The sequence below is a fragment of the Microtus oregoni genome, unplaced genomic scaffold, assembly GCF_018167655.1.
Source record: "Microtus oregoni isolate MIOR12 unplaced genomic scaffold, Mior012 000025F_ref0000491, whole genome shotgun sequence".
Lineage (NCBI taxonomy): Eukaryota > Metazoa > Chordata > Mammalia > Rodentia > Cricetidae > Microtus > Microtus oregoni.
Window position 1 is genome coordinate 22,678,930 of NW_024543084.1, and position 25,651 is coordinate 22,704,580.

At 46.4% G+C, this 25,651-nt stretch overlaps 1 protein-coding gene across 9 annotated transcripts in view; it reads left to right on the plus strand.

Annotated features, from left to right (window-relative positions):
- The window catches only part of Dennd1a (DENN domain containing 1A), a 543,784-nt gene that overhangs the window by 491,609 nt on the left and 26,524 nt on the right, over positions 1 to 25,651 (plus strand). For all 9 annotated transcript variants that reach the window (XM_041675232.1, XM_041675224.1, XM_041675226.1 and 6 more), the window contains one exon: positions 3,771 to 3,902. In XM_041675232.1, coding sequence (XP_041531166.1) covers positions 3,771 to 3,902 — 132 coding nt within the window. The remainder of the gene's footprint in view (positions 1 to 3,770; positions 3,903 to 25,651) is intronic.

A 25,651-nucleotide genomic window follows, 5' to 3' on the forward strand; every position in this document is an offset into this window, starting at 1 on the left:
ACACACACATACTACACATACGCATGCAGTCACACAACACATGCATGCATATACACACATACTATATACACACACACGCAGTCACACAACACATGCATGCACACACACATACTATACACACAGTCACACAACACATGCATGCACACACATACTACACATGCATGCATATACACACATACTACACACACACGCAGTCACACAACACATGCATGCGCACACACACATACTATACACACACAGTCACACAACACATGCATGCACACACACATACTACACATACGCATGCAGTCACACAACACATGCATGCACACACACACATACTACACATATGCATGCAGTCACAACACATGCATGCATATACACACATACTACACACACACGCAGTCCCACAACACATGCATGCACACACACACATGCTATACACACACAGTCACACAACACATGCATGCACACACACATACTACACATACGCATGCAGTCACACAACACATACATGCACACACACATACTACACATACACATGCAGTCACACAACACATGCATGCATATACACACATACTACACACACACGCAGTCACACAACACATGCATGCACACACACTACACATATGCATGCACATTGTACACACACACACTCTTTAATTCTGTTATTGGACACCTGAGTTAACTTCTAGGTTTCTTCATTTAAAAACATTTCTAGAAATAGAATTAGTGGGCCACAGGGCACTCACATCTTACAGCATTTTTATGTAAACTTGCAGTTTGTCTTCCTCTCAGGAGGGTGTCAGGGTACCCATACCCTAATCCCTTAGCTGACATCAGTTATTTCTTTGACCATAGTTTCTTTAATCAAGCAATGCAGACTTGTTCCTCTGGCTCCTACTCACACAATACGTCTACTATTCAATGGAAAAGAGGATACTCACTGTTTTCATTGCTCTCTTGACCCGTGCTCCTCCCACTCTGCTCCCTGTAGCATCCTTGGAGGAAGCAGTTGTCCTTCCCCAGATGGAGGAAATAGTGAAGAAGCTAATGAGAAAGTACAGAAACCCAGGCCTTTCTGGATGTTCTAACTAAACAAAATGTGGCTTGCAGGCACATTTACCTTTCAGATGCTTGCTCAACTTAACAGAGATTTGTCGGGGAGCTGTCCTAGAACACCCAGATCCCAAGGACCTCCCAGTCTGGAGAGTCCCACAGTAGATAGCATAGGGCATGGCAGCCTGTGAGCAGTTTAGCCAGGAGGAAGAGGAAGCCATATCTGATGGCCCAGCATCAGAAGCCCGTATTTTAGGGTCCTCCACTTTGTCACTGTGATCTAGAAGAGGTTTTCCTGTCTAAATCCCATTGCTTCATCATAAAGAAAAGATAACCCTATTTTCTTCACGGACGTCATTAAAATGGAAGTCAGTGGTCTAGAAGAGTAACCACCAGGGTTAGGTGCCCCACACAGGGAAGGGAGTTTTGTGTCCTGTGCACTGTGGTCTCTCAAAGCCTCCTTCTAGCTCATCTCATTTAAAGCATCTTCCACAAACCTCTACCAAACAACTAAGAACCTCCCTGTTGTAAAAACAAAGAAACTGTTGCAGAGGTTGAATGAATCTGAAAGATTAGGGAAGCTAATTGGTGGAACAAACAGATAAAGTTAGAAGATAGCAGGTTTTACTTGACGCTTAAACTAAGACACTTTCCCCCCAAACTATCATGTTTTCTTTTAAAGATATTTTATAGTTTCCTAGTTAATACATTTTCCTACCATGTGACCTTGTAGCTCCATTTCTTTTAACCCCCCACAGACACACACAGACAGGAACACACGATATGATGGGGTATTTTCCTGGACCAAAAATGGATTTGTTATGGTTTGGCCTCATTCGCCCTGTATTAATCCCCTAGATGCACCCACAGACTCCCAAAATGCCCCTTTTGCCCTTTTGTTGCTCTCTGACGTGGAAGGAACCCCTCCCCTGCTTTGTTCCAATTGACCCAGGCACCTTAGGGCAGCCCCTTTCCAAACAATCCATTTCTAATTGGCTGTCGGCAGCCCATTTCATCACTGAGCCTTAGCTTAGCTGAGACTGGCCAATCCACTGTGGGCCACGTGACCCAAGCCCTGTTTGTAAGGTCAAAAGGTCATCACCTTCCTGTTTCCCTGACCAAGCAGAGGGCTGCCCGAAAAGCAGCTAATTCCTTAGGAAAGGAAGCAGGAGGCTGGTAGTTGATGTATAAGACTGTTCACACACACAGGTACACACACATGTATAGAAGCTGTCTGTTTCATTCCAATTGTCTATTGGGTAGCTAAAAAGGTCTAGGCATTTATATTATATTACCTATCCCCTTTCATCCCTAGCTCCTATACCCTCATTTATGGATAAGGAAACTGAGGCTCAGAAGTGTTACCTTTGTTTCCTCTTTAAAACATAATTATCCTGAGTAACCACTTTCCCTCTGACTCATGATTTTCTAGGTTCAGTTAAAAAAGAGTGACCAATGATCAGCAATCTCTTATATGCAGAATTTGAGAAATATTCTGTTGACCAAAGCATACAATTGTTTCTACAATGGAAAGAATTGGGTGTTCTTTAATTCAGCCTGTGAATTATTTTTAGATGGTGAAAAAAATTATTTGAATGTTATTTATTTGTACCTTTATTTTCTGGCTTGTCCTAAGTAACTTTCTTGACGTCAGTAAAACCCATAATGCTTATTGCAGAAGGGGAGCGCATCCAAGTTTTGACTAGCTCACACTAGTGCTCCCTGACAGCCCCAGCCAAAAAGCTGTGGTCTACCCTTGTCCTTACCATTTGACTTCATTCCACAGACACACAAATGAAATATAAATGTTTAGGTTTTAAAAGCTTTCCTTCCTGCTGTAGATACTCTACAGGTCAGGGAGACCCTTAGGTCCTTCCGGAAATATGAGGAGAAGGAAGAAGGCAGGAATGTGGTCTGTAGCACCCATCAGTAAGCGGAGAAAAAGTCCACAGTTGCAAATAATCAAAGTAGTGCAAATTAAAACAACAATGAGGTCTAATTTTTCACCTATTAAATTAGCAATCCATTTTTAAATGATAAGGCTAACAAGTACTGTGAAGCTGATAATACACCCATTTCAGGGAGTTGCTGTAAATTGGAAAGCAGTTTAGTAGAATGAATAAAAAGCCTTAAAAAGTGTTTATATGTTTGACCTCATGCTTTCATTCCTAGGGATTTCCACAGAGGCAATAATTCAGAGGGAAAGAACATTTTATTGCTAGCATTTAGAAAGGAGAAATAAAAAAAAACAAACACCCAATAGTTGTGGGATGAGTTATTAAATCATTAAATGTCTGATCAGTGAAAATATTGTGCATCCATTGAAATTATTATTATAATGGCTTCGAAGCACCGTGGTAATGCTTTTATTAGAGAAAAATAGGATATAAAATTATGCATGAGCTGTGATTACAAGTAATTTTTAAATATCTGCATATAGACAAAGTGAACATGTGAAAATGAAAATAGCCATGGAAGAATATAGAATGAAATACTTTTTTTTCCACCTCTGTGAGTTATTATGTTTATAGTTTCATGTGGATGATTTTGGCTGCTTTGGTGCAGCAAAGTCAAAGGGCCAAGTTAGTGTCTATTTCCTCCACCTCTCCCATGGGTCAGGCTTAGAAAGCCTGGAGGGAGTTCTTAGCAGGCCTCATGGCTTGTGGGGATGAGGTAAGAGGACAAGGGGCCAGGACCCCAGTGCCAACCCCAGACCTTTCTTCTCCCTGCAGGACATCGCCGAGAATGGCTGTGTCTCCTCTGCAGAAGAGTCCCTGCCAAAGACCCTGCCATCCACACTGGAAGAGGCCAAGGACCCCAGACTTCGAGAAGACCGGAGGCCTATCACAGTCCACTTTGGGCAGGTATGTGCTGTGCACTTCCAGGGGGCTGGTTTGAGTTTTTGGTTTTGTCAAAAGCTGAAGCATGAGCAGCCATGGGTTCACACCGCAGCTCTCCTTCAGCAAAGCAACACCATGCTTTATGTACCATCAAGTGTTTGACACAAACATATTTTGTGGTGGGGACAGCATGGCATTGGTCATCACTAGCTCCACTGTTAAATAGAGTTATTAAATGACCTGCTGCCTCCCCCACTCTGAGCCACTGCATTCAAGGTGCCTGTTAGCTAAGCATCTCATTAGAACACTTTGGCATCCCAGACCCTTCTTTGCACCTTCAAATAAAAGGCAACAAGCAAAGGCTTAAAAAAAATCAATTAGGAGTTCTTTATTAATGTACTTCCTGAAAATCAATATGGGAGTTGTGCTTCTTGGAGTAAACATCCTTGCTGTGGGTCTAGAGATCCAACTCTGTACCCAACTGCTTACAAGGGTGCTAGCACTTAAAAAATTGTCTATTCATTTGATTTTATTTCTTTCCTCTTAAGTAATACACTCTTCACAGAAATTGAAATTTTCATCCATTTCCTACCTGTGGTTCTCGTTTCAATTAAAAAGATAATGTACCCTTCCCTACTTCTCTTCAATCAACTGCTCTACTTATCAAAGATAAACGTATTTTATGTGCTGTATGTGGTTTAGTTTGGTGCTTTTTGGTTTGATTTGGTAACTGAAACATGGCTCTGTTAGCAAGGTATGATTGTAACAAGGGTTATGTGCTGTATGTGGTTTAGTTTGGTGCTTTTTGTTTTGATTTGGTATCTGAAACATGGCTCTGTTAGCAAGGTATGATTGTAACAAGGGTTTGCAATGTTTCTTGTTGCTGCTGTTTGTTTATCTGATTGATTGATTTTCTGGCACTGGGACTGTAACCAAGGACCTAGTACCCTTGCTCAGCCAGTACTGTCGTACTGCTAGGCTTAAGTCACCTGATCCTTTAGCCATTCCCTAGATGAGGTATGATAAAGCTAGTCTTTTGACTTTTATTTACTGTAAGTAGGATTGCTAGTTCACCTCAGAAAGGGCCCAGAATCCTACATTTAAACATTTCTTGTTTTGAGAGACATTTATTAAGTGCATTTAGTGTGTACCAGGCATTGAACTATTTAAAAATAAAGAGAAACAGATCCTTGAGATGGCTTAGCAGCCAAACCTGGCAATTTAAGTTCAATCCCCAGCTACTGTGTGGTAGAAGAAAACCGAGTCTGACCTTCACATGTGGGCCATTGCATGCACACATCCCACATATGTAAGCAAACACACATAGAAAAAAATAAGTAACAGTATAAAAAAGGGGAAAGAGAACCAGCAAGTCTGTCACTGTGGGTCATTGTTATAAAGCACAGCTGGCTGAAGCATGAAAATCATCCTTTTCTAATCAGTCTTTTCGGGTAGTATGCCCACACCTCATTAATTGGGGAAATCCACCCCTTTTCTGCTTCCACACTTAAAGCGGCTATTCTAGCAACTGACAGGTACTGTAAAGCAGCAGCACTAACCAGCGTTCTCTCTGTCCGCACCCTGAAACCCTGCCTCCTATGGGGCTCAGGGTCTGTTGGAGCAATTCTTAGCCCAGTTGCTGGCTATGTTTGCTGAAAGCACAGCTCTGGTTGTCACCAGCATGGCGTTCCAGAGTCAGCTTCCTGCTTCCCTTTGTCCTCATTCCTGCGCATGTGAACCTGCCCATGAAAGGAGCCCTTGCTGGAGTTGGGAGCCCTTTGCAGAGAGAGGGGCGGGGGAGAGGGATTTCATGGTGTTAAACATTCCATTTTCAAAACACACAGAAAAGGAGGTCCTATTTGAAACAGAGAGACCTTCTTTCCATTTTAGCAAGAAGTAGAGAGAGGCTTTAATGTCATTTCCAGCTAAATGTAAGAATAAGAGTGTGTGTGCTCACACGGGAGGGAATAAACAATTAAAAAAGCCACCCCAAACTGTTGAAATAAGAACTGTCTGTGCCTTCACAGGTCTGCACACTGAAGAGCATGAAAGTGGCTTTCCCCGTTTGTCACTTCCCTCATGTGGCTGCCAGCATTATGCAAGTGTACAGGAAGGCAGGATTTTTTTTTTAATGCATGCATGCGGATTAAGGTCAAGCCCCTAGTATCAGCCATGCAGTGGGCTCTCCCTTCCAGCTGCAGCCGCAGAGCCTACCCACAGCCTCGAGATGCCTTAATTGAGACGTGCTGTCAAAGTGACAAACACATTTGCATACAGTCTACACTCTATTTATTTTCTCTGGAAAGGTCTACAGTCTGCTGTTGGTTGAACATTCTTAATCAGTTTGCTGTAAGTAAACTGCCAGCTAGCTCACTTGTGTCAGCCCCTTTTTCATTAGGTGACAGATTAGCTGGGGTGGGGGTGGGAGGCACAGAAACCCCAATCCCCCCCCCCTTTTTTAACTCTTTCCAGCTTTGCCCCTTGGTGGGTTGTCCTTCAGTCCTTCCTTAGGACCTTCTTTGATGGTCCTTTGGTCACAGGAGTGCAGTTCCTTCTGGGCAGCCTGAGTTTTAAGAGTTCTTTCTTCCAGTTTTAAAATGTTTGCTACATTCTTTTGTATTTTCTTTAATTGGCATTGTTCTCTAAGCAGTTCGAACTGGTGTGCATCCAAACTGTAGCCTCACTCATGGCATCTGGAAAGTCCCAGATCCTAGTCCTTGTCCAGTTTCTTTTCTAATCTATAACAAAGTTTAAGTGTCTGTGGTGTAAATTCTCTTCTTAAGGGAGAAAAACAGACCTCATGATATCTTATACAAAGGAAGGGACCATTGACCTTGCTTTGTGGATCAAGATCGAAAATGCCTGATCAAATACCTGAAAGGACCTGCCCAGGCCCACGTCCCCAGTCCAGTCTGACTCAGACCCAGCCAGATAGTGCCTGCTAACCTTCTAATTCTCCTCACCTCTCATATTCCTGTAGATTTTTTTCAAGTCCTCTTAGCTGGAACTAGGCTTAGTCTGTAATCCTGGGTCTTGGGAAGCTGAGGCAGGAAGTGCATAGGTTTGAAGCCAGTCTGGGATAATTATGACACTCTGTCTCAAAAAATAAATAAGGTGAAACAAAATAGAACAAGCAAAAAGTTTACTTAGCTGGCCTGTGAAAACCAGAACTGTTGCAATGGCTACATTAACCCTTCTACCTCACAACAAGAGCTCTGCTGCCTAGGCAGGACTGCCCCCTTGAACTCATCCTACAGGATGACAGCAAGAGGCCCTGGACAATGCCCTCAGCAGTGGTACAGCAGCTGCCATGAGACAAACAGTGCCAAGAGTGGCTATTGTCTGTTGTCAGGGAGAAAAGATAGTTTCTTATCCACTGTTCTCTTCAAGACTGGGACTATGTTTCTATTTACATAAAAGCAACCAGCCTCCACCCTTGTAGGACATAATGATAGAGACGGGCCTGTAATGAACAGGAAAAAAGAGGTCATGTATGTGCATGTATGTGTGTGCGTGTGTGTATGTGTGTGTGTAGGTGGGCAGGTCAGCAGACCACTAGCACTAATCAGTGTGTTCCTTCTACCATGTGAGTCCTAGAGATCAAACAAGTCATCAGGCTAGACAGCAAGCACCTTTACATACTGAACCATCTTACCAACCCCTAAAATGCACACCTTTTAAATAGAGACTAAAGCTAGGCAAGATGTTACTCCCCCATAATCCCAGCACTTGAGAGGGGATAGAAGCAAAAAGATCAAAAGTTCAAGTCTAGCCTAGGCTACAGGGGATGCTGACAATAAATAAATAAATGCTGGGTGGTGGTGGCGCACACCTTTAATCCCAGCTCTCGGCAAGCAGGTGGATCTCTGTGAGGAAGGAGGGAGAGGGGAGGAAGGGGAAAGGAAGAAGAGAGAGAGAGGGAGAGAGAGAGAGAGAGAGAGAGAGAGAGAGAGGGAGCTGGTCAGTGGTGCACACACCTTTAATCCTAGCATTCAGGAAGCAGGTGGCTCTCTGCGAGTTTGAGACCAGCCTGGTCTGTAGAGCCAGTTCCAGGACAGCCAGCACTGTTACACAGAGAAACCCTGTCTCAAAAAAACAAAACAAATTTTAAAAAGGAAGAAAGAAAGAAAGAAAGAAAAGGAGAAAGGAAAAGAAAGAGTGAGTAAAGGTAGTATATTATTACCTAAGCCCTGAGGCTAAATGGTTGCTAAACAAGCTTCAGAGTTTAAAGGACTAAGTTACTCCTCACAGGATAAGTAGTTAGTGACAGAACTGCCCAAACACCTAGCAAGGATGAAGTATGGGCCTGGAAGGGAGGATAGGGCATGTCTATGCCCTTTCCTAGGAGAAACTCTTCTCCCAAGACAGGGGTGAGAAGGCAGAGAAGACAGGCTCTTCTGGGATGGGAAGTGGGAATTCTTTCCCGTCCCTGTCTTAAGAAAGACAGCAGAGTAGGAACACCCACAGGAACACCACCATGCTATGACCCTCTCCCTTAGCAGGAGTCAGCAGAGGCAGCTCCTACACACACACACACACACACGCACACACACACACACCTCCTATAGAAACATTAACCTGTAGCTAGTCAAACGGTCAAGTCTCTGGGTACCTTGAATATCTGTGTCCACTAAAATGAGTTGTAACCATCAGCTGGTAAGGAAACCAGTTTGGCTGTGCTCATGTCTGCTCTTGAACCAGTAGCAACACCTCTGCTTAGCTATGCACAACCCTTCCTCCATCCCTACTAGAGAACTAGACAATGCTTGGATCCAGGGATGCTTGCTGGTAGCTCTGAGTGCAAGCTGCCAAGGCGCATTGAGAAAGAAGTGGGAAGACCAGTCCTCAGACCTTCCAGACTTGCTTCATATTTCCCACAATTCATTGATCTGCAAACTGAGTAATTGCTTGTTTTCCAATGTGCAGATTCCAAAAAATACATCTTGAAATGCTCCTCTCTTCTCATTCCATTTGAACAAAGGATTATGAGCTTTTTCAATGTAAAGTTTAAAAAGCCATTTTGGGGCTAAGGTTAAAAGCACTGGCTGAGTTTTCTCAAGGATCTGAGTTCAATTCCCAGCACCTACATGGAGGCTCACAACTACCTATACCTCCAGTTCCAGAGGACCCAACTCCCATTTCTGGCCTCCATGGGTATCAGGCATACACTTGATATGTAGACATGCATACAAGCAAAAAACCCATACATAGAAAATCGTTTCAATTTTGTTTTGTATTGTCTTTTGAGGCATGGTCTTTATATGTAGTCTTGACTATCCTGGAGTTTTCCTTGCTGCATAGACCAGGCTGGCCTTGAACTCACTGAGATCCTCATACCTCTGCCTGGGTTCAAAGGCATGGACCACCATGCCCATCCCTTAACAAACATTTTTTAAAAGCTATTTAAGCCAGAATTCCAATCAAACACCATGGTAGCTACCTGGTGACCTGTGTCAGTCTCATGCTGAACTGAAAACACTACCAAGTCAGCAGATTCCCCCAACACCCTAGGCTCTGACTGTACTGACAAGTTCCTTCTGCCCATTAAGCTTGGAAGTCCCACATCATTCCCTGCAATTGAGCCATTCCTCACACACACAGGTCCAGAGGTGTTCCATGTTCTCCTGACACCTCAGACCCCCAATTCGAACATACACTTCCTGCCAGACTTCTGCATCCTCCTTTCCCACCTCAGAACCTGAGTGACACACCAACCCTGAACATTCCTCAGTCCCCTCCTCCCCATCACCTTTCTCACCGCCTTGATAACAGGCCAAATGACCGCTCGAGTAACATACCTTCTGATTAGCATTCTACTGCAATACCCACGTGGCCTTGCAGACAGCCATTTCACTGGCCTATCACAGTCTCCTCTTAATGATTCCACCTTCCCCTTGACCTGACCCAGGAGGTCCTTTACCTCCAGGTGTTCAAACCCAGAGCTGGTCCCTTTATAAGTCTCCCGGCTTCTCTGTACTCTGCACATGCCATTCTCTCACACAGCCTTGTGGTCGTTCCCCATGAAAACATGAGCCTCTGGAAAGTCCTCAGTCTCCAACAGGGCCTGACATGGAACAACCAGTCTGTAAACATGCAGAGGTTTTATTATTGCTGTAGCTATTTAAACTGTACCATAATTCATTGGCTACTGTTTGACTTCCCCATGTGTACAGCGAGTTATTTGGTTTCATTTTTCAGTTACTATACTTACAATTTTGTTCATTTGAAGAAACAGTGAATATCCCATTAGTGCTCAAAAACTATTTGCAAATTCCCTTTCCATGAACAGGGATTTGTTTCCAAGTTAAGGTGGCTTTGAGTGGTAAGAACTTGGATCCTGTCATATTGTACTGTTTGTGTCTTTATGAGGGCCTAAGATCAATCGTGAATGCCCTTTCTCTGCACCCCAAGGCCCCATGAACCTACGTGAGAGAGGAAGGGGAGAGCCGGAAGAGGGAGAGGCTCCCATCTCTGAGCTATGTGGAATGCAAACCACAGATAGCAGACCTGCAGTCCCAGCACTTGGGAGACTGGGGCAGGAAGGCTACTACACATTTGAAGCCAGTCTAGGCCGCATAGGAAGACTGTCTTAAAAACTACATATTTGGAGGTTGGGGGTTAGCTCAGTTTGCTGGTCATGCAAACGCAGTGTCCTGAACTTGATCCCCAATGCCCTTGTAAAAAGCTAGTAAGGCCTGCGTGTGTCTGTAAGCCCAGGGCTGGGTAGGGCCCATTCATGGGTGGGGCCCAAACTTCCCAGTCAGCCAGTCCAGCCAAAAATTCCAGCTCCACATTGACTGAGAGACCTTGCCTCAAAACACAAAGTAGAGAGTAATTGAGGGAGATACCAGACATTGACTTCTGGCCCCCACGTATAAACAGACAGATGTATACATCTACACACGTGATTGTGCATGCACTAACACACACACACACACATGCTCTAATCAATCATACTAATAAAAAGAGCTCAGATTATGAAAACTCAGGCTGAGTTGGGAAATCAGTGGATTTCTGTTGTAGCCTTCAATGTGGCCTCCTTGAGAAGCGCCCCTTTCATTTCTGGAGCTAAAGGTACTAAAGAGCTCAGCAGCGTGGGCAGAGCTTCTAGTGTACTATGGAAACAGTCATTAAGACTGCCTCAGGCTGGTTTCCTTTGCTTTATGTTTAAAAACCATTTATTATATGATAATTGTCTTTCTGGGACTGGGTTACCTCACTCAATATGATGTTTTCTAGCTCCATCCATTTGCCTGCAAAATTCAAGATATCATTATTCTTTTTCTTCTGTGTAGTACTCCATTGTGTAAATGTACCACATTTTTCTTATCTATTCTTCAGTTGAGGGGCATTTAGGTTGTTTCCAGGTTTTGGCTATGATGCTGCTATGAAAACCAGCCTACAAATCATAATCCCAGAGAACCTAGACAACAATGAGGACTCTAAAAGAGACATACATGGATCTAATCTACATGGGCAGTAGAAAAAGACAAGATCTCCTGAGTAAATTGGGAGCATGAGGACCTTGGGAGAAGGTTGAAGGGGAGGGGAGAGGAAGGAAGGGGAGCAGAGAAAAATGTATAGCTCAATAAAATCCATTTTAAAAAAAAAAAAAGAAGAAGGAAAAACTGCCTCAGTACCAGTTCCATTCAGCCCAGGTGAAGGATGGTTAGAGAAGGTCAAGGTAACAGTCCGTCTCCCCCAACACCGTCCTCCTCTTGGGGCCTATGTGCTAGGGCATCAGGTTGCACCTGTCTTACACACAGGGAATCTGGCTTGTCCAAGAGCAGCTGAGGGAGAACTGTAGCATTGAGTTTCTCACTACCTGCCAGATGTCCTGAGACCTGAAGCCTCTGTTCTAGCTTCAACTGCCATGTGATTCTCCAAGCTATCTTTTTGGGGACGGGTCTTGAGGTTTTTCCCTCCCCAGCAGGACAGGCATGCAGATAACAAGGACTTGTCCAAAAGTATGCAGCTCAGAGGAGAATTTAGAGTTCGTTTCAGGTCATGTTATGGCCTGAAGCTTGTATCTTCCCCAGCTCTGCTGAGAACATGTCTTCCTGGGTGCATACTGTTAATCTGGTGCAAAAGCTGGGCCAGTGGCCCAGGATCTCGGGATGTTGAACCACAGTAAGGCTTTGTTTCTGGTTTCCTTTCAGACTTTAGGCCCTCCTTAACATCTCTGTGCCTCAGTTGTTGCCAAGACAAGTGTACTAGTGCATGTGGTGCACCTGGTGGAGACATCATGAGCCAAATCCATCATTAATTACAAGAACATTCTGGGTACTTTTCTTGTATGTGAAGGGGAAGTGAATACAGGAGAGCTGCTTGATATTGGCCAGATCAGGTGCCTGTCCAGCTCTGAAGACCAAGGAAGGGCAAATATTAGGAATTTCTATTAATATGGACTCACAAGAGATATGAAATCTAAAAGAAAAAATTGTTGGCTATGATTATGGTCCAATTCTGGTATCAAATCAAAGTTAGCCTGGCCTTTCCCAACTTTTTCAAGTACCATTCTCAACAGGCTGTCCTATGCAGTGGCAAGATGACTTACCACTGCCTACCACACCCTTCTCAGTGTAACATCAGCAGGAAAAGAAGTAAACTTCCACAGAAGACGTGAGCTTGACTGCCTGAACCAGCTTGGGTTCTGTGTTCCTCTCCTCAGCAGTCATCATGCTGAGGATGTCCTGTGAGCTGAAGGTAGATCCCATGGATGCACACACCTAAGAAATGAAGAAGGGGTAGTTCCTGTAAGGGAGCAGGATGCCTGGGAGGAGGACAAGAGCAAACTAATAATGTACAGGAAGCCCCACAGGAACTTGTCCTTGCCTCTCGTCCTGTTCCAGAGAAGAGTTCATACCCAAACCTGAGGAAGCCTATGATGCTGAGAGTCAAAGGCAGACATCAAGTAGAACACAAAATTTTTTAAAGGGGGCTTGGAGGTGGAGGCTACTGGCACACACCTTTAAACCCAGCACTCAGGAAGCAGAAGCAGGTGGGTTTCTGTGAATTCGAGGCCAGCCTGGTTTACAGAGTGAGTTCCAGGACAGCCAGAGCTACACAGAGAAACTCTGACTCAAAAAACACATAAAAAGCCAGAATAGAGGGAAATGGAAAAGTATGTCAGTGTGTAGCAGGAAGGTTAGAGCTGGGCAAAGGAGCGGCATGCTTCTTGCCATGGACAGTGGCAGGGTCCACAGCAGTCCATAGCCAGGAACCTAGGTCGTGGACCAGAAAGTACCACTAATGGCTCCTCTGTCCCATATCTGTGAAAACAGACATGGCAGTGACTTGGTCCCTTTCTTCACAGAGCTGTCAGTCCTGTAGCTACTGGCTTAAAGTCAGTAAGCTAAGAGACATTCCCAAGGTCTTTGTATTTAAACCCCAACTGGTTTGTTGTGAGCCTTGTTTCCCTGCACAATCCATAGGGGATCCATCATTTCTGCAGAGCATGTCACTACAACCTGGGTGCGTATTCAATACCCTCTCACTCCAGACAAGACTCTTTAGCCTAAGATTGGTGAGAGCAGCTTGTTCCAGCTGTGTCTTTGATATGTGGGGAAGGCTCCAAGCAGGAGAAACTGCACTTGACAGCTCTTTTGGCCATTCTGAGATGGGAGGTTAGCTTCTTGTGAAGTCCTGGACACCCCACCCCTACCCTAAGTTGTCACCACTTGCTCTCTCCAGTGCTCACACTGGAGAATTCTTACCTTTGAAACTGTTGTATTAGTCCAAGACACGACCTCCAGAAGAGTCAACTAAAACTACAAAGGAATAGAATTTGAGCAGGTTGATTGATGGAAGAAGGTCTGAGTAGACTTTGCACCCGGAAAATGTCTTTTGTCCTCCCCTCACATAGATGGTGCCCTTCCAAGGTGTTGACCTTCTGACAGCCCTGATGGACAGCCCTGAGGCTGAGAGACAGGCTGTTCCCAGCACTACTTTTGTTATGACATCTCCTAATGTGACTTTTTTTTATTTTTATGTATATTTGTATGTGTGCCCTAGTGTATGTGTGTGCACCATATACGTGCAGGAGCCCACAGAAGTCAGAGGAGGGTGTTAAATCCTCTGAAATTTGAGTTGTAGGCAATTGTGAGCTACCTTGTGGGTGCTAGGAACCAAACCTGGGTCCTCAGCGAGAACAGTGAGCACCCTAACCACTGACTCCAGTCCTTCCTGATGTCTATGTCTAACTTGTTTCTGTTTTAGAGTGGCTTACTCTGCCCTTGGACTTCTAAAACCTGCCCTTCCCTAGTTCAACCATGGTGTCAATCCTCCACCCCTTTACATCCCAGGGGACATTAGAAAGCATTGCAAGTACTGACATAAGATGTAAAGAATGTGCTTCCCAACCCCACTCTGGATTCCCTATATAATCAGAATAGCACACCAAACTTCAAGATCCAGCCATACTCCACTTCTGGCCAGTTCCTTTTTACACTGTAAGACCCTGTCAAGCTCATCCTACACTGAGATGAACCCTTCCTTTTCTCTAGCCCTAGAGACATTGCATTCATTTATTTACCAGCTCTTTATGAACATTGGCTCCAGATCAGGACTCCAGGCTGGATGTAGGGAGAACTCCAATTCTAATCTTTCCTCTTCTGCTATACCCAACAGGACCCTGGAACCCTTCCCAAGCACCCCTACTCCACTAAGCCCTCCCTGGTGCTTCCTGGCTGCCCTGAGCCAGCTCTATCCTTGCCAGCTGCTTCCTGATAGTAACTCACTAAGGCATAGTATTGGTTTCATGGCTATCCCTGGCATCTCAAAGGGTCTGGCACAAAAAAGCTCCCTGTGAAAATTTGCAAGGTGGGGGGGTGACCTCAAGGTGAGTGAGGAAAAGGAGCTGCAGGCTTGCCTCAAGCAAGCTCTATCCATTCAGTAGAACAGGAGGCAAGAGCAAGAGTAATTGTTCTGTGGTGCCCAGTGTTGGAGCAGTGTCCTCAAGCCTATCCCCACTCATTAGGGTATCTGCCAAGACACTGACCAGGACCTTAAAACATCATTCTTTAAGGGTCTATGTCACAGCTACTCCAAGTCCAGCCAGAGAGATATTGAAACCAAGACAGGAGTGGGAAGTCTCAGTGAGATGCCAAAGGAGGATTTTCTAAGGTTAGAATCCTCAGGGCCAGAGGTGGGAAGTTTATACCAGTAGGGAAGAAGAAATAAAACATACACTATGAGAGAGTCAATTCAGTATCCTTGGTTAGACAGGGAGTTCTGCTCAGTGACCACAGTGTGTTCCAGGAGCTTCCTATCACACATCCAACTCAACCCCCATCTGGGCACTGCCTACAGACCAGGGAAATTATTAACCTGTCCATGCCCTTGAAAAGGGAGTCACAGGATCATCCAAGATATGTAGGTTAGAAGGGGCCAGAGGCCCTGAGGTGGTTTTCTGCTGTGCTGAACCACACCCTTCAAGCTTGGTGTCACTGAACCCTCTCAACAGCCCACTGAACCCTCTCAACAGTGGATGCCAAGTGTCCTAGAGAGGTCAAGCAACCTGAGCAAGGCTGTTCAGTAAGTGGCAAGAACAGAACTAGGCCTACCCATCCAATGCCAGAGACTGGGTTCTCCCCAAACCCTCTCCAACTCCACTGCTTCACCAGGCATGCTTGACTCTCTAGGTCAAGGTCCCTTGGCTGCATGTCTCAGACTCATGTCTGCTGCTTTGACTTGGAACATTACTTTGTGCGAGCACCAGTTGCTTTAATGCAGGGGTTTTCTGAATGCTCAGCAGAGACTTGGATTTTCTCATGTTCTCTTCCCCACTTGGCAGATCTGGGGGTTCCAGCAGCTTCTTATATCTAAGGCTGCATAGTAGCCTCCTGCACACATCACTCCTACCATATGAGCAGATAGTCTGAGGCCTTGCTCTTCCTATAAACACAACACTGACTCTTTCGGGACTTCATGAGCTCACTCATTCACTCATCTGATGCATTGGAGGCCAAGGCCCTGAGGTTGCAGGAAATGAGATGTTTGCTACCTCGATGGCATTCAGTGGCTGAAAGAGGCAGTCCACAAACACTACAGAGATGAAATGCTGATGGGCACGCGTGCAGAAAGTGGAGAGCAGAGCAGGCATCCCCCAGGAGGGAGCAGTCCAACTATATCTAGACAAAGTCCCCATAATAATCACCGTGTATTGAACAGAGCCAGAGTGGGGTGAGCATTCCAGACAGGCCAGTGGGACTTCAGGGAAATATCGGCCAACATGGGCACTGGAGGCTAACAGGTAAGAACTGGGCAGTGATAAGCATTGAGGGAGCTTAAATTGCACCCCATGAATGGCTCGGAGCCAGGAACAGGTTGTATTCAGAGGACTGGCTACTGAGACCTGGACAGCTTGGGCAGACGTAGGTAAGTTAGAAAGGACATCACTAGTATTTGAGGTGAGAGCTTGGGGAGCTCAACTAGGGGCACTGATTACATGAGTGAGTCTGAGGGGACTCAGGCCAGAGCACAGCGGGTGACTAAGCGCCTTCCATGGAATCTGCTGGAATTTAAGGTAGAGTGACACAAAGCTAGACACTGACTGCATTTAACCCCAACACCCTCAGTGGGGATTTGCAGCAGAGACTGAGACAGAGGGAGTATCCACTGGGCTGTGCAATCAATGAGACCTCCTCTGCAGCCCAGGGTAGAAGCCCAACTGAAATCTACACCGCCTCCGTCAATGAAATGGGTGTAGCTTTCCTGTTCTTACAGCTGTTTGTTCTCCCGGTCATGTCCCTTTTCATCCAACTATTTATGGCTTCCTCCTTCCATCCCAGGTTATGGGCTGTTATGGTCTCCCTCCTTGGATGGCCAGCTCTTCACCATCTGCTAAACCAGCTTTATAGGCATGCCTTTAAAAATGTAAGCCTGTGCTGCTAGGTAAAGAATGTGGGTTGTTTCAATCCAGCCACTGGCCATTTTTGCAAACCCATAGGAACACCAAGGATCCCAAAAATAAATAGCACTGTGTCTTGGTGCATCAGGGCTGGAGTATGGAAATAGAGACACTGTATAAATAATGCATATTTACAGAATAAATGCACCAGTACATTAGTGTACAGCCATAACCAAATCACCTAGTTTAACGGTTGCAGGAGCTGTAAGGAATTGCCAGGTGACTGGCCTCCATTCATCAGCATGCATCAGCATCAGAAATGACCACTGAAGGGAAAGAGAGTCCTCCTACCTTGAGGCCTTTGGTTTGAGGCAACTAGTGAGATGGCAGGTGGGTACCCTGGAACACAGCCTCTCTGCCAAGGTGTGACACCTACTGTGGCCGTGTGTCCCTGCAGATGTCTTGAGGTCTGCCACCAAGCAGAAGGCTGGTTAGCACCAACTTGCAGGATGTAATGGGTTGTACCTCCAGGAAGATGGCTGACTGGGCAAAAGGATTTTCTAATTATGCAGATCACTTTGACTTGCAAAGGGAGCCAGTGAGTTGACTTCCTGAGTGAATTCCCAGAACCCTGTAACTTTCAGGGCTGGGTTTTCACAGAGTCTCTGTCCATCTCTGCCACCCCACTCTGAGCTCTGAATCCCACTGAGCATCTGGCTCCAACATCTGGAGCTCAGAAGTAGCTAACAGAATGGCCACTGGAGTGGGCACCCTTCCCCTTGATTGTAATGGCACAATGCTGGATTTCAGTATTTTAAATGAAAAATATATGCAGTTAGCTGTGCACTGACAATGTCCTTGAGGATTTGACAGTGAGATTTTCCAGCAGTTGGTCTTCGTTAGGATCCTGGCGGTGTTTAATAAGGCAGTCGAACTGCTGGCACCTCGGGTTCCTGTTTGTTCTCCGAGGGCTCAGGGGCTGCTGCGGTAAGCACATCGACCAGAGCTGATCATTACAAGGGCGTACGCCACCATGAATAAAAATGTCACACGTTTTCCCATCTCACAGCGGTACAAAATGTCAGTCCTGTCAAACACACATTGCAGGGAGCTGTGTGCAGTCCGTACAAATTGGAAAGCTGCATATTCCCCCAGCCTTCTGATATTCTTCATTTGAAGCTGAAGAAAAACAGTTGTTAACCTATTAGCTAGGATTTTTAAACTCTGCCGAGGTGCTGGATGGTAGACTTTGACACAGATAGGAATGTATTCCAGTGTCCAGGAATTTTAAGCCAAGTTCTCCATCCATTTGTTCCTAGAGATGGAGAAGAGGGAAGAAAAAGGAGCAACTCCTCTGTCTTGCAAACCCAACTATCTATCTTTACCAGACACACTGGGAAAATTTTGGGATATTTCACATCTAAGCTTCCTAATACATTCCACTAATAAATAATAATAATAAATAATCATGTCTGCATTCCATAGATACATAGAGATAGATAGATAAATGAAAGGCTTTTTCTTTGGGAACTAGCCCTAGGTCTCAGCCTGCCAGGTTAGGATACCTGATCAGAAGCAAGCCAGGAATGTTACTAGTGTGTTGAGGACAAAGTAACCTAGGTGATTGGGGATAACAACTGGTTGGGGCAGGCATCTGAAAGAATCTAATGCTAGCATCTCACTCATAGGTGGACATTCATTCTGCTCTTACCATAAGCCAGGCCTGTACCAGGAACTAGAAGTATTGATGTGTGTGTGTGTGTGTGTGTGTGTGTGTGTGTGTGTGTGTGTGAGAGAGAGAGAGAGAGAGAGAGAGAGAGAGAGAGAGAGAGAGGAGAGAGAGAAAGAGAGAGAGAGGAAAGAGAGAGAGAGAAAGAGAGAGGAAAGAGAGAGAGAGAGAGACCTCCCTTCTTAGGGAGAAGAAGAGACAAGATGCTCCACTGATTTGAGTGGGGAGAGTGGAGAACACGTAAAGAAGGTAAAACAGCCTTGAGGCAAGACTCTGTCAGGTGGGTGAGTCCAGGGCTCGGTTAGGACCAGTGTGTGTTGGGACAGGCACATGAAACATAGAGCAGGTGCTTTCAGGGACGACAAAAGAGAGCTAATTGTATGGGCTAATAGGTGAGGCCATGGGGGCATGGCCCAGGGCTTTGACAGCTTACTGAGCACAGGGATGTTCTCTTGGGCTGGGAAGTGAGAAGTTATGGAGTATTCCTGTCTGCACCACTGCGAAATCAGGAGGAAGCTTTTATTTTCATTTCCTACTGCTGTACTATTTGAGTGGACACAATTCCAGAGATGATAAATGAGTCTTGCTTTTGCTGAGCTGGCCCTGGCCCTTAATCTACTATGCAAACTCTCACCAATCAGGGCTCAGGCCTAGAGAAATACAAGTGACTTCTCAGGAAGACCTTCCCATGGGGTCAGAGCAGACATCACTGTATAGAGAACACCAGGGTGTCAGGGAATAGCCCCACGGAGGGGGAGCAGTGCCCTGGGTTCAAGAAGCATATGTCACCATCTGCTTTCCCCTGCTCTGTATGTGCTGGATGTCATGGAAAGTATGTGCACTCATGGCCATACCTGGGCTTGAATTGTGTCTGTGCTACCTGTTAGCTGTGAGGCTCAGTCTCAATGAGTCACTGAGCCACATTGCCTCACGGTTTCTGCCTTTTATGGCAATATCACAATCTCTGTAGCAGTGTTGAGACCAGTTGTCTGCCGAGCTCCTAGTACAGACCCGGTGCACAGCATGTGCCAAGAGCCAGCAGCCTCTGTTGGTATCAGATAACATCTGGAGGGCTTCCTTCTCACCTTGCCACCAGTGAGACTCCTGGACAATGTCACCCAGGCACCCCTGATGGGATCCCAGATGGCCATCAAGTAGAGGGAGCAGCAAAGCACCTGCCTCCTGCTTCTGTTTGGGCCCCCTGTCCCTGCCCAGCCACCAGCCGCATCTGGTACCCGACCTCCAACAGCCAATGGGATGCCACCTATTCAGGCCCTGCACCTGCACCAACTATAAACAAAGGACTCCTCTCCCCTGACCCCTGTCTGGCCCTCCTCCCTCCCCTGCTGCTGTCTCCCATGCTGGCTGGGTCACCCAGCCACCATGCAGCCTTCCCTCCCAGCTGCCTGGCTGCTTTTGTTCAGCATGTGAACTTCCCCGTCAGCCGAGCTCCTAGCACGGGAAGTAATCAGGAGTCTTGACAAGGCTTCAAACCACAAATGCCACTACAAATTAACCAGCACCACTACAAAATACTACTCCTGTCAACATTGGAAAGAGTGCGGCTATTCAGGGCAGCCTAAGAGGCTTTCAGCTAAGCATGCAGGTGTCGTTGGCAGGGTATGGCAGCAAGCCCTGGATCCTGAGCCCAGCCTCTCTGGAGACCACTTGCCCAGACCCCTCTACAGGTGCTGCACTTTCCTTCAGAACTGCCTTCAGTCCCAGATGCCCTCTCAGCACTCCCTCAGGTGGCATCTCAGGACAGCAAGCTTTGGGCATATGAAAACTACCCTCTAGGCAACAGACAGCCAGAGGCTTTAGCACATCCCAAATATCTCCCTGTATGCTAGGATGAAGGGTGACAGACTTCTGTTTTTCTATGTGTAGAGTGGGACCCTGGCAGAGCCTTCGTCCCAGGTTGATCAGCATCACCGGTGTGTTCTGGGTATCCCAAGCTCTTAAGGTCTGGTGTACAGTGCCCCACACTCCCAACCTCCCCTCTCCAGGATGAGTTCCTTCCTATCATATTGTGTGGGTGGACTCTGAGCAAGCAGATGGCCACTCTGCTCAGCCTTGAGGTTAGGGTCCCTCCTTTTCAGCATTCGCAAGAACAGCCAGCAGACAAGAGCTTATTACCTCTGCAAATGCTTTGGGACCAAGGATCTCCAGTTCATTCTCATGTCCTGCTGAGCTACTCAGACCTAGAACACATCACCAGGGCCTGGGTATGCTGCAGCTGGCCTGGCTGAAACCAAAGCAGAGCCATGCATTTGATCCTCCCCAACAAGCAGGGTCAGCTCAGACGTGGCTGGACGAAGAGAAGTGGAAATAATGACAGGAGTTGGGAGGCAGAAGAGAGCCATGCCTCAGAGAAGCTGGTTGGGCATTTCAAAGGATACACTCCACAAAAATATCACTTCAATATGCTCCCTTTTGGAGGCATATCAAAAGAAGCCCTCTTTTATTTCCATACCTTGCATAATAGCAGATTTCCAGTCCCAAAGAGTAACAGAGCCTTGCTCCTGGCCCAGAGGCCCTTTGTAAGCCATAGAAAGCTTTGTCTTCCCCTCCCAACAGGGTCTGCTTCACACACAGGTCAGAGTATTGATGTGAATACTAGCCAGGAAAATTAACCAGGTGAACGCTTCCCTCGTTAAATAGCAACAGAGTGTAATTGTGAATTCTTTCACGCCCGCTCTGTTCCCAGCACATTCCCAGGACAAACTGAGACACCCAGGTCCCATCTAGCTTTTCCTCAGCCCCTTCTTTGGAGCCAGATGAGGTCTTGTGGGGAAGGAATGATACAGATCACATATCGTACAGAAATGATTGCGGTCACCTTTGGACCAGCCTAGGAGATCAGTTCTCGCAGGCAACTGCCCCTTTGGTTATGCCCACCTTTTCTGGCTCCAAAGGAACAGAGCTTCCTCCCCACTGTCCTCCCAGGAAGGTTGCATCTCCTTTTCCCTTGCACACCAAGATTGTCATGTTCAGCCCTTGAGTTTCCTCAGACATTTGTCCCCTTGGACCTCAGTGACTACCTCACCTCCTGACTTGCATTTCATCTCTTTTCATGGCCCTATTTTCTCCATAGTGAAATGTGACTTTTCCCATAAGGACACTGAAGGGTTAATCCTATGAGGGTTATTCATTAAGGATGGATGGATTTCACGTTGATTCCTAAACAGTCCCTATCCCAATGTAGACATCACGGAGCCACCACCACCATCCCCTGCAGCTAGTAATTGTCTTAAGATGGTGACCCTCTTCTGCAGGCCTGTCTTTTACTCTGTGTGTCTCTGGGCAAAGCCTTAACTCCCCTTACCTATGTAACCCAAAGCAGGAGCCCTCACTCCTTGTAGAGGTCTCTCTGAGGTAGCAAATGTGCCTGGTGGACAGGCAATGCCCATGACACATACAGATTGCTCCCCAGACATCTGGGATGCCCCTCCTTTCTCGTGTACACTAAGCTGTCTGCCCTGCAAGTCAGTGCCAACAGATGAACATTTTTTCCACCCCACAGCCATATGCAGGGCGCCTGCTCATCCGTGCTGCCCAGGTAATTAAGTTGATATTCCCAACGCCACTTCCCCCCTGACCTTTGAGAAACAATGTGTTTTGCTGCATCAACAAATTAGCTACAAATCAGATGCTGTCCTTGTAAATGGGGGTTTCACATACAATGAGCATACTTAACCTGGCCCCACATAGCTGACAGAGAAATACCCAGGGCCAGGCCAAAACTGATAAAGGCCTCAGAGGCTTGCTGTACTCTGGGACCTCTGTACCAATCACACTCTCAGGCCTTCCTCCTCTTGTGTTCACATCTTCCAGTGGGTTCCACAGCTAGAAGTTAGGCAGGCCTTCATGCCTAAAAAGGAGCATCTTCCTGGCTTCCTATCAATTCTAAGCTCCAAGAACACTATGATTTCTTGTATCCCTGATTGCATCCCTCCCTCTTTGCTCCCAATAAGTTGGAAGAAAAACCACCCTTCTTAGCCTTTAGCATTCAAGGACTCTTATCTCTGACTCCACCAGCCCCTCAAATCTAAGTCTGCCCCATCTACATATTCAACCGCATTCTGCTTTCCCTGGAGCACTGTGGCTCCCCTGTACCAAGCACCTAAACTCTCTAACACCCACATCTGGTTAAAAAAAATTGGTCCCTCTGCACCTGCACTGACTGTAACATTCCTGTGTTCCCCTGCCTTGTGACTGACCACTCTACTCTAGTCCCATTGACCTACGGATTTCTACATCTGGTACAACATAGATTCCACTCTGGTGAATCACCTGTCCTTTTTAGAAACAAAGGAAAAGACATCGGTCACCTTCTTGTCAGTGTTTTCTCCTAAGGCACACATCCCTAACACAGATGGGACAAAGGGGTTCCAATGACTTGGACAAGAATAGACTTACAATGCCTGCCTTCATTCTTCTGCTGTGTGACCTCATACCAGTTATGTAACTTCTCTCGACTTCTGTTTCTTGTCTCTGTAGTGGAAATAAACCTCTAACTTGCTTTACTAAGAACTAGGGAGCTCAAAAGATAGAAATTGGGTAGAAAATCTTTGAAAGGAAAACATAAATAAAAGAGATTATATTAAAAGTCCAGTGTCCTTCAGCAGAACCTGGTTGAAGCACACACCTTGGAAAGCCAAGGTTGTGTCCCAGAATTTTTTCTGGAAGACCTGAGAGTGTGACACAAATATACAATTGGGTGGCCTTCTTTAATCCTCAGGACCCCACCCTGAGCCTCCTATGGTTCTAACTTTGTTCTTGGAGTGTCCACAACAGTGTCCCGACAAACAACTCCCAGGGGTCAGCTGAGACCTAACACACACCAATGCATAGAGCCAGTTCTGAGTTTGCCCAGAAGCAGAAGCACTGTTATGATGAGAGTCCACCTCCTCCTTACCCAAAAAAGGAGGTGGACTTTGTGGGTTTAGCCCACAAAAACATTTTTTTTTCCTTGATGGAAGTCAGACCTCACTAGAGCATCCACTGCTGAAGAGAATGTATTCTCTTGTTCTTCCGTGAGGCCCCAGGCCTTAACCCTGCATAGCTATTCCATTGGTATCCAGGGGAAGAGCCCTTCCAGTGTGCAACCTTTGGGAGGTCCCTCAGCATCAACCCCTCCTGCCACATGCAGCTCAGGAAGTGTCAAGTATGCCAATAGCAGGACTTCTAGACAATGACCCCCCCACAGGCTGTGTATCCATCCCCAGGGTCCTAAGGTTCACATATGATGTTAGTGCTATGCCCTGCCTAGCCCTGCTCTGCCTCATGTTACAGCCTGTCTCGCCTCCCCTTGTGGACCATGAGAATTCAGAGGCCTGAGCCCATCCTGTTTCAGCCCTGTGTTCCATACAGTGGGGAAGATTAGTGAATCTCTGCCTCTTACTTGTATTCCTTATGTGCAGGCCCTGATGTGGCCCTGTACCCAGCTGCTTACAGGGGTTGGGGAGCTACAGTCGGCAAAGCAGGGGGTTCAGGGAGCTCATGGTAACGACTGTCACTAACCCTACCCAGCTCTTTAGTCTCTTTGAGCCCCAGCTCATGCCATGTCCCCTCAATCCAAGGTTTCCCTTCCCTCTGAGGCTGTCTTCTGGAAAGCAGTGTATTTTCCTGGTTTTCTTCAGCCTCCCTTTCCACCTGAATTACGGGCTGTTCTCAACTCCCTCCCCCTTGCCCCATCATGCCCATCCTTGTCCCCAGGGCATCTGTCCTGCTTTATTTGGAAAACTGCAGCCACCATAGCCCAACATCCCTACCACTTCCTCCTCCAGAAATAGACACTTCCTACTATCCTGTCTTGACTATACTCATAGATAAGGACACTGAAGCCAAGGTTTGCCAATCACCAAGCTAACCTGGATGGAGTCTGGCCTCTGTTGGAGGATCCAGAGAGCACCCCCCTCATTCAAAGCTAAAGAAAGACTGCTCAGCACTGTACTCGGCACCCCCCTCACTCCTCCAGGTGCCTGCTTGCTTCTACACAGGTCCCCAGGGCCCCCCACACTTGTGGAAGAGTGCCCTGATAATTGATGCTGCCACCACCCCCTTCCTTCTCCCTGAGCCCTAGGGGACTTTACTGTACACCCTTGAGATGTTCCATTCACTCCTAGCAGCCAACCTGGAAAGATGGCCCTGGCCTATGTTCCCACCACTGCGTGCTTTGTCCTCGATGATGACAGCTTGCAGGGAAAGCTGATGGCAGAGGGGCAGCAGCAGGGTCCTATTCTCAGTTGCTTCGTCTGGACTTTGATTTTACTATCTAGTCATGGTAGGACATCTGTGTCACCTGACCCTTCCTCGGCATCTTTAAGCTCCCTCTCAGTCCTGCCAGCTTCTGGGCTATGCATGGCCACCAAGCTGCTGCCTTATAAAAGAAGCAGCACAAGTCCATGACAGTCACAGCAAAATAAGGCACTTAACGGAATCTGCAGAACTAACCCTGTCACTGGAAGGGGAGCCCAGTCCTCGTCTCTACTGAAAACCAGGTGTAGAGGCTTTGGAGACAGGAGGAAGATCAGACAAGCTCACACTCATCCTCAACTCTAGAGCAAACTTGAGGCCAGCCTGGGCTACATGAGACCCTGTCTCAAAAACAAAACTAACTTTACTTGGGTTTCCACGTGTGGTAGGAACTTTTAAGCCAAAATCATTCACTGAATACCCGTGAAGTGCCCAGTCTTAGGACGTGGAGGAATGTGCTGGTGGTGAAGGCTTGTGTTTTGGATGTAGGGAGAAAATTCAGCACTGCAGGCTGCACTTCCCAGGATGTCTGAGAGTATTGCGAGGAAGGAAAGTCTGTTCTAGAGAATTTAGGATACATTTCTTTTTTATATTCTATTTTGCAACACGTTAGGAGTGGTTTTTAGATATTGAAGTAATGTAGAGCTTCTCAGGTCACATATTCTTTCTTTATTTTTATTTTATGAATATTAGTGTTTTGCCTCCGTGTATGTCTGTGTGAGAGACCTGGCACCGGTCTCCTGGAACTGGGGATACAGACAGTTGTGAGCTGCTATGTGGGTACTAGGAATTAAACCTGGGTCCTTTGAAGACCAATCAGTGCTCTTAACATTGGAGTCATCTCTCCAACGCCAGGATACAACGTTTTTTTGAAGAAGCTCATAGTTTGAGATTGTGGTAGTGTTGAGTGTGTGCAGGACACAGCATCTTTGGCTG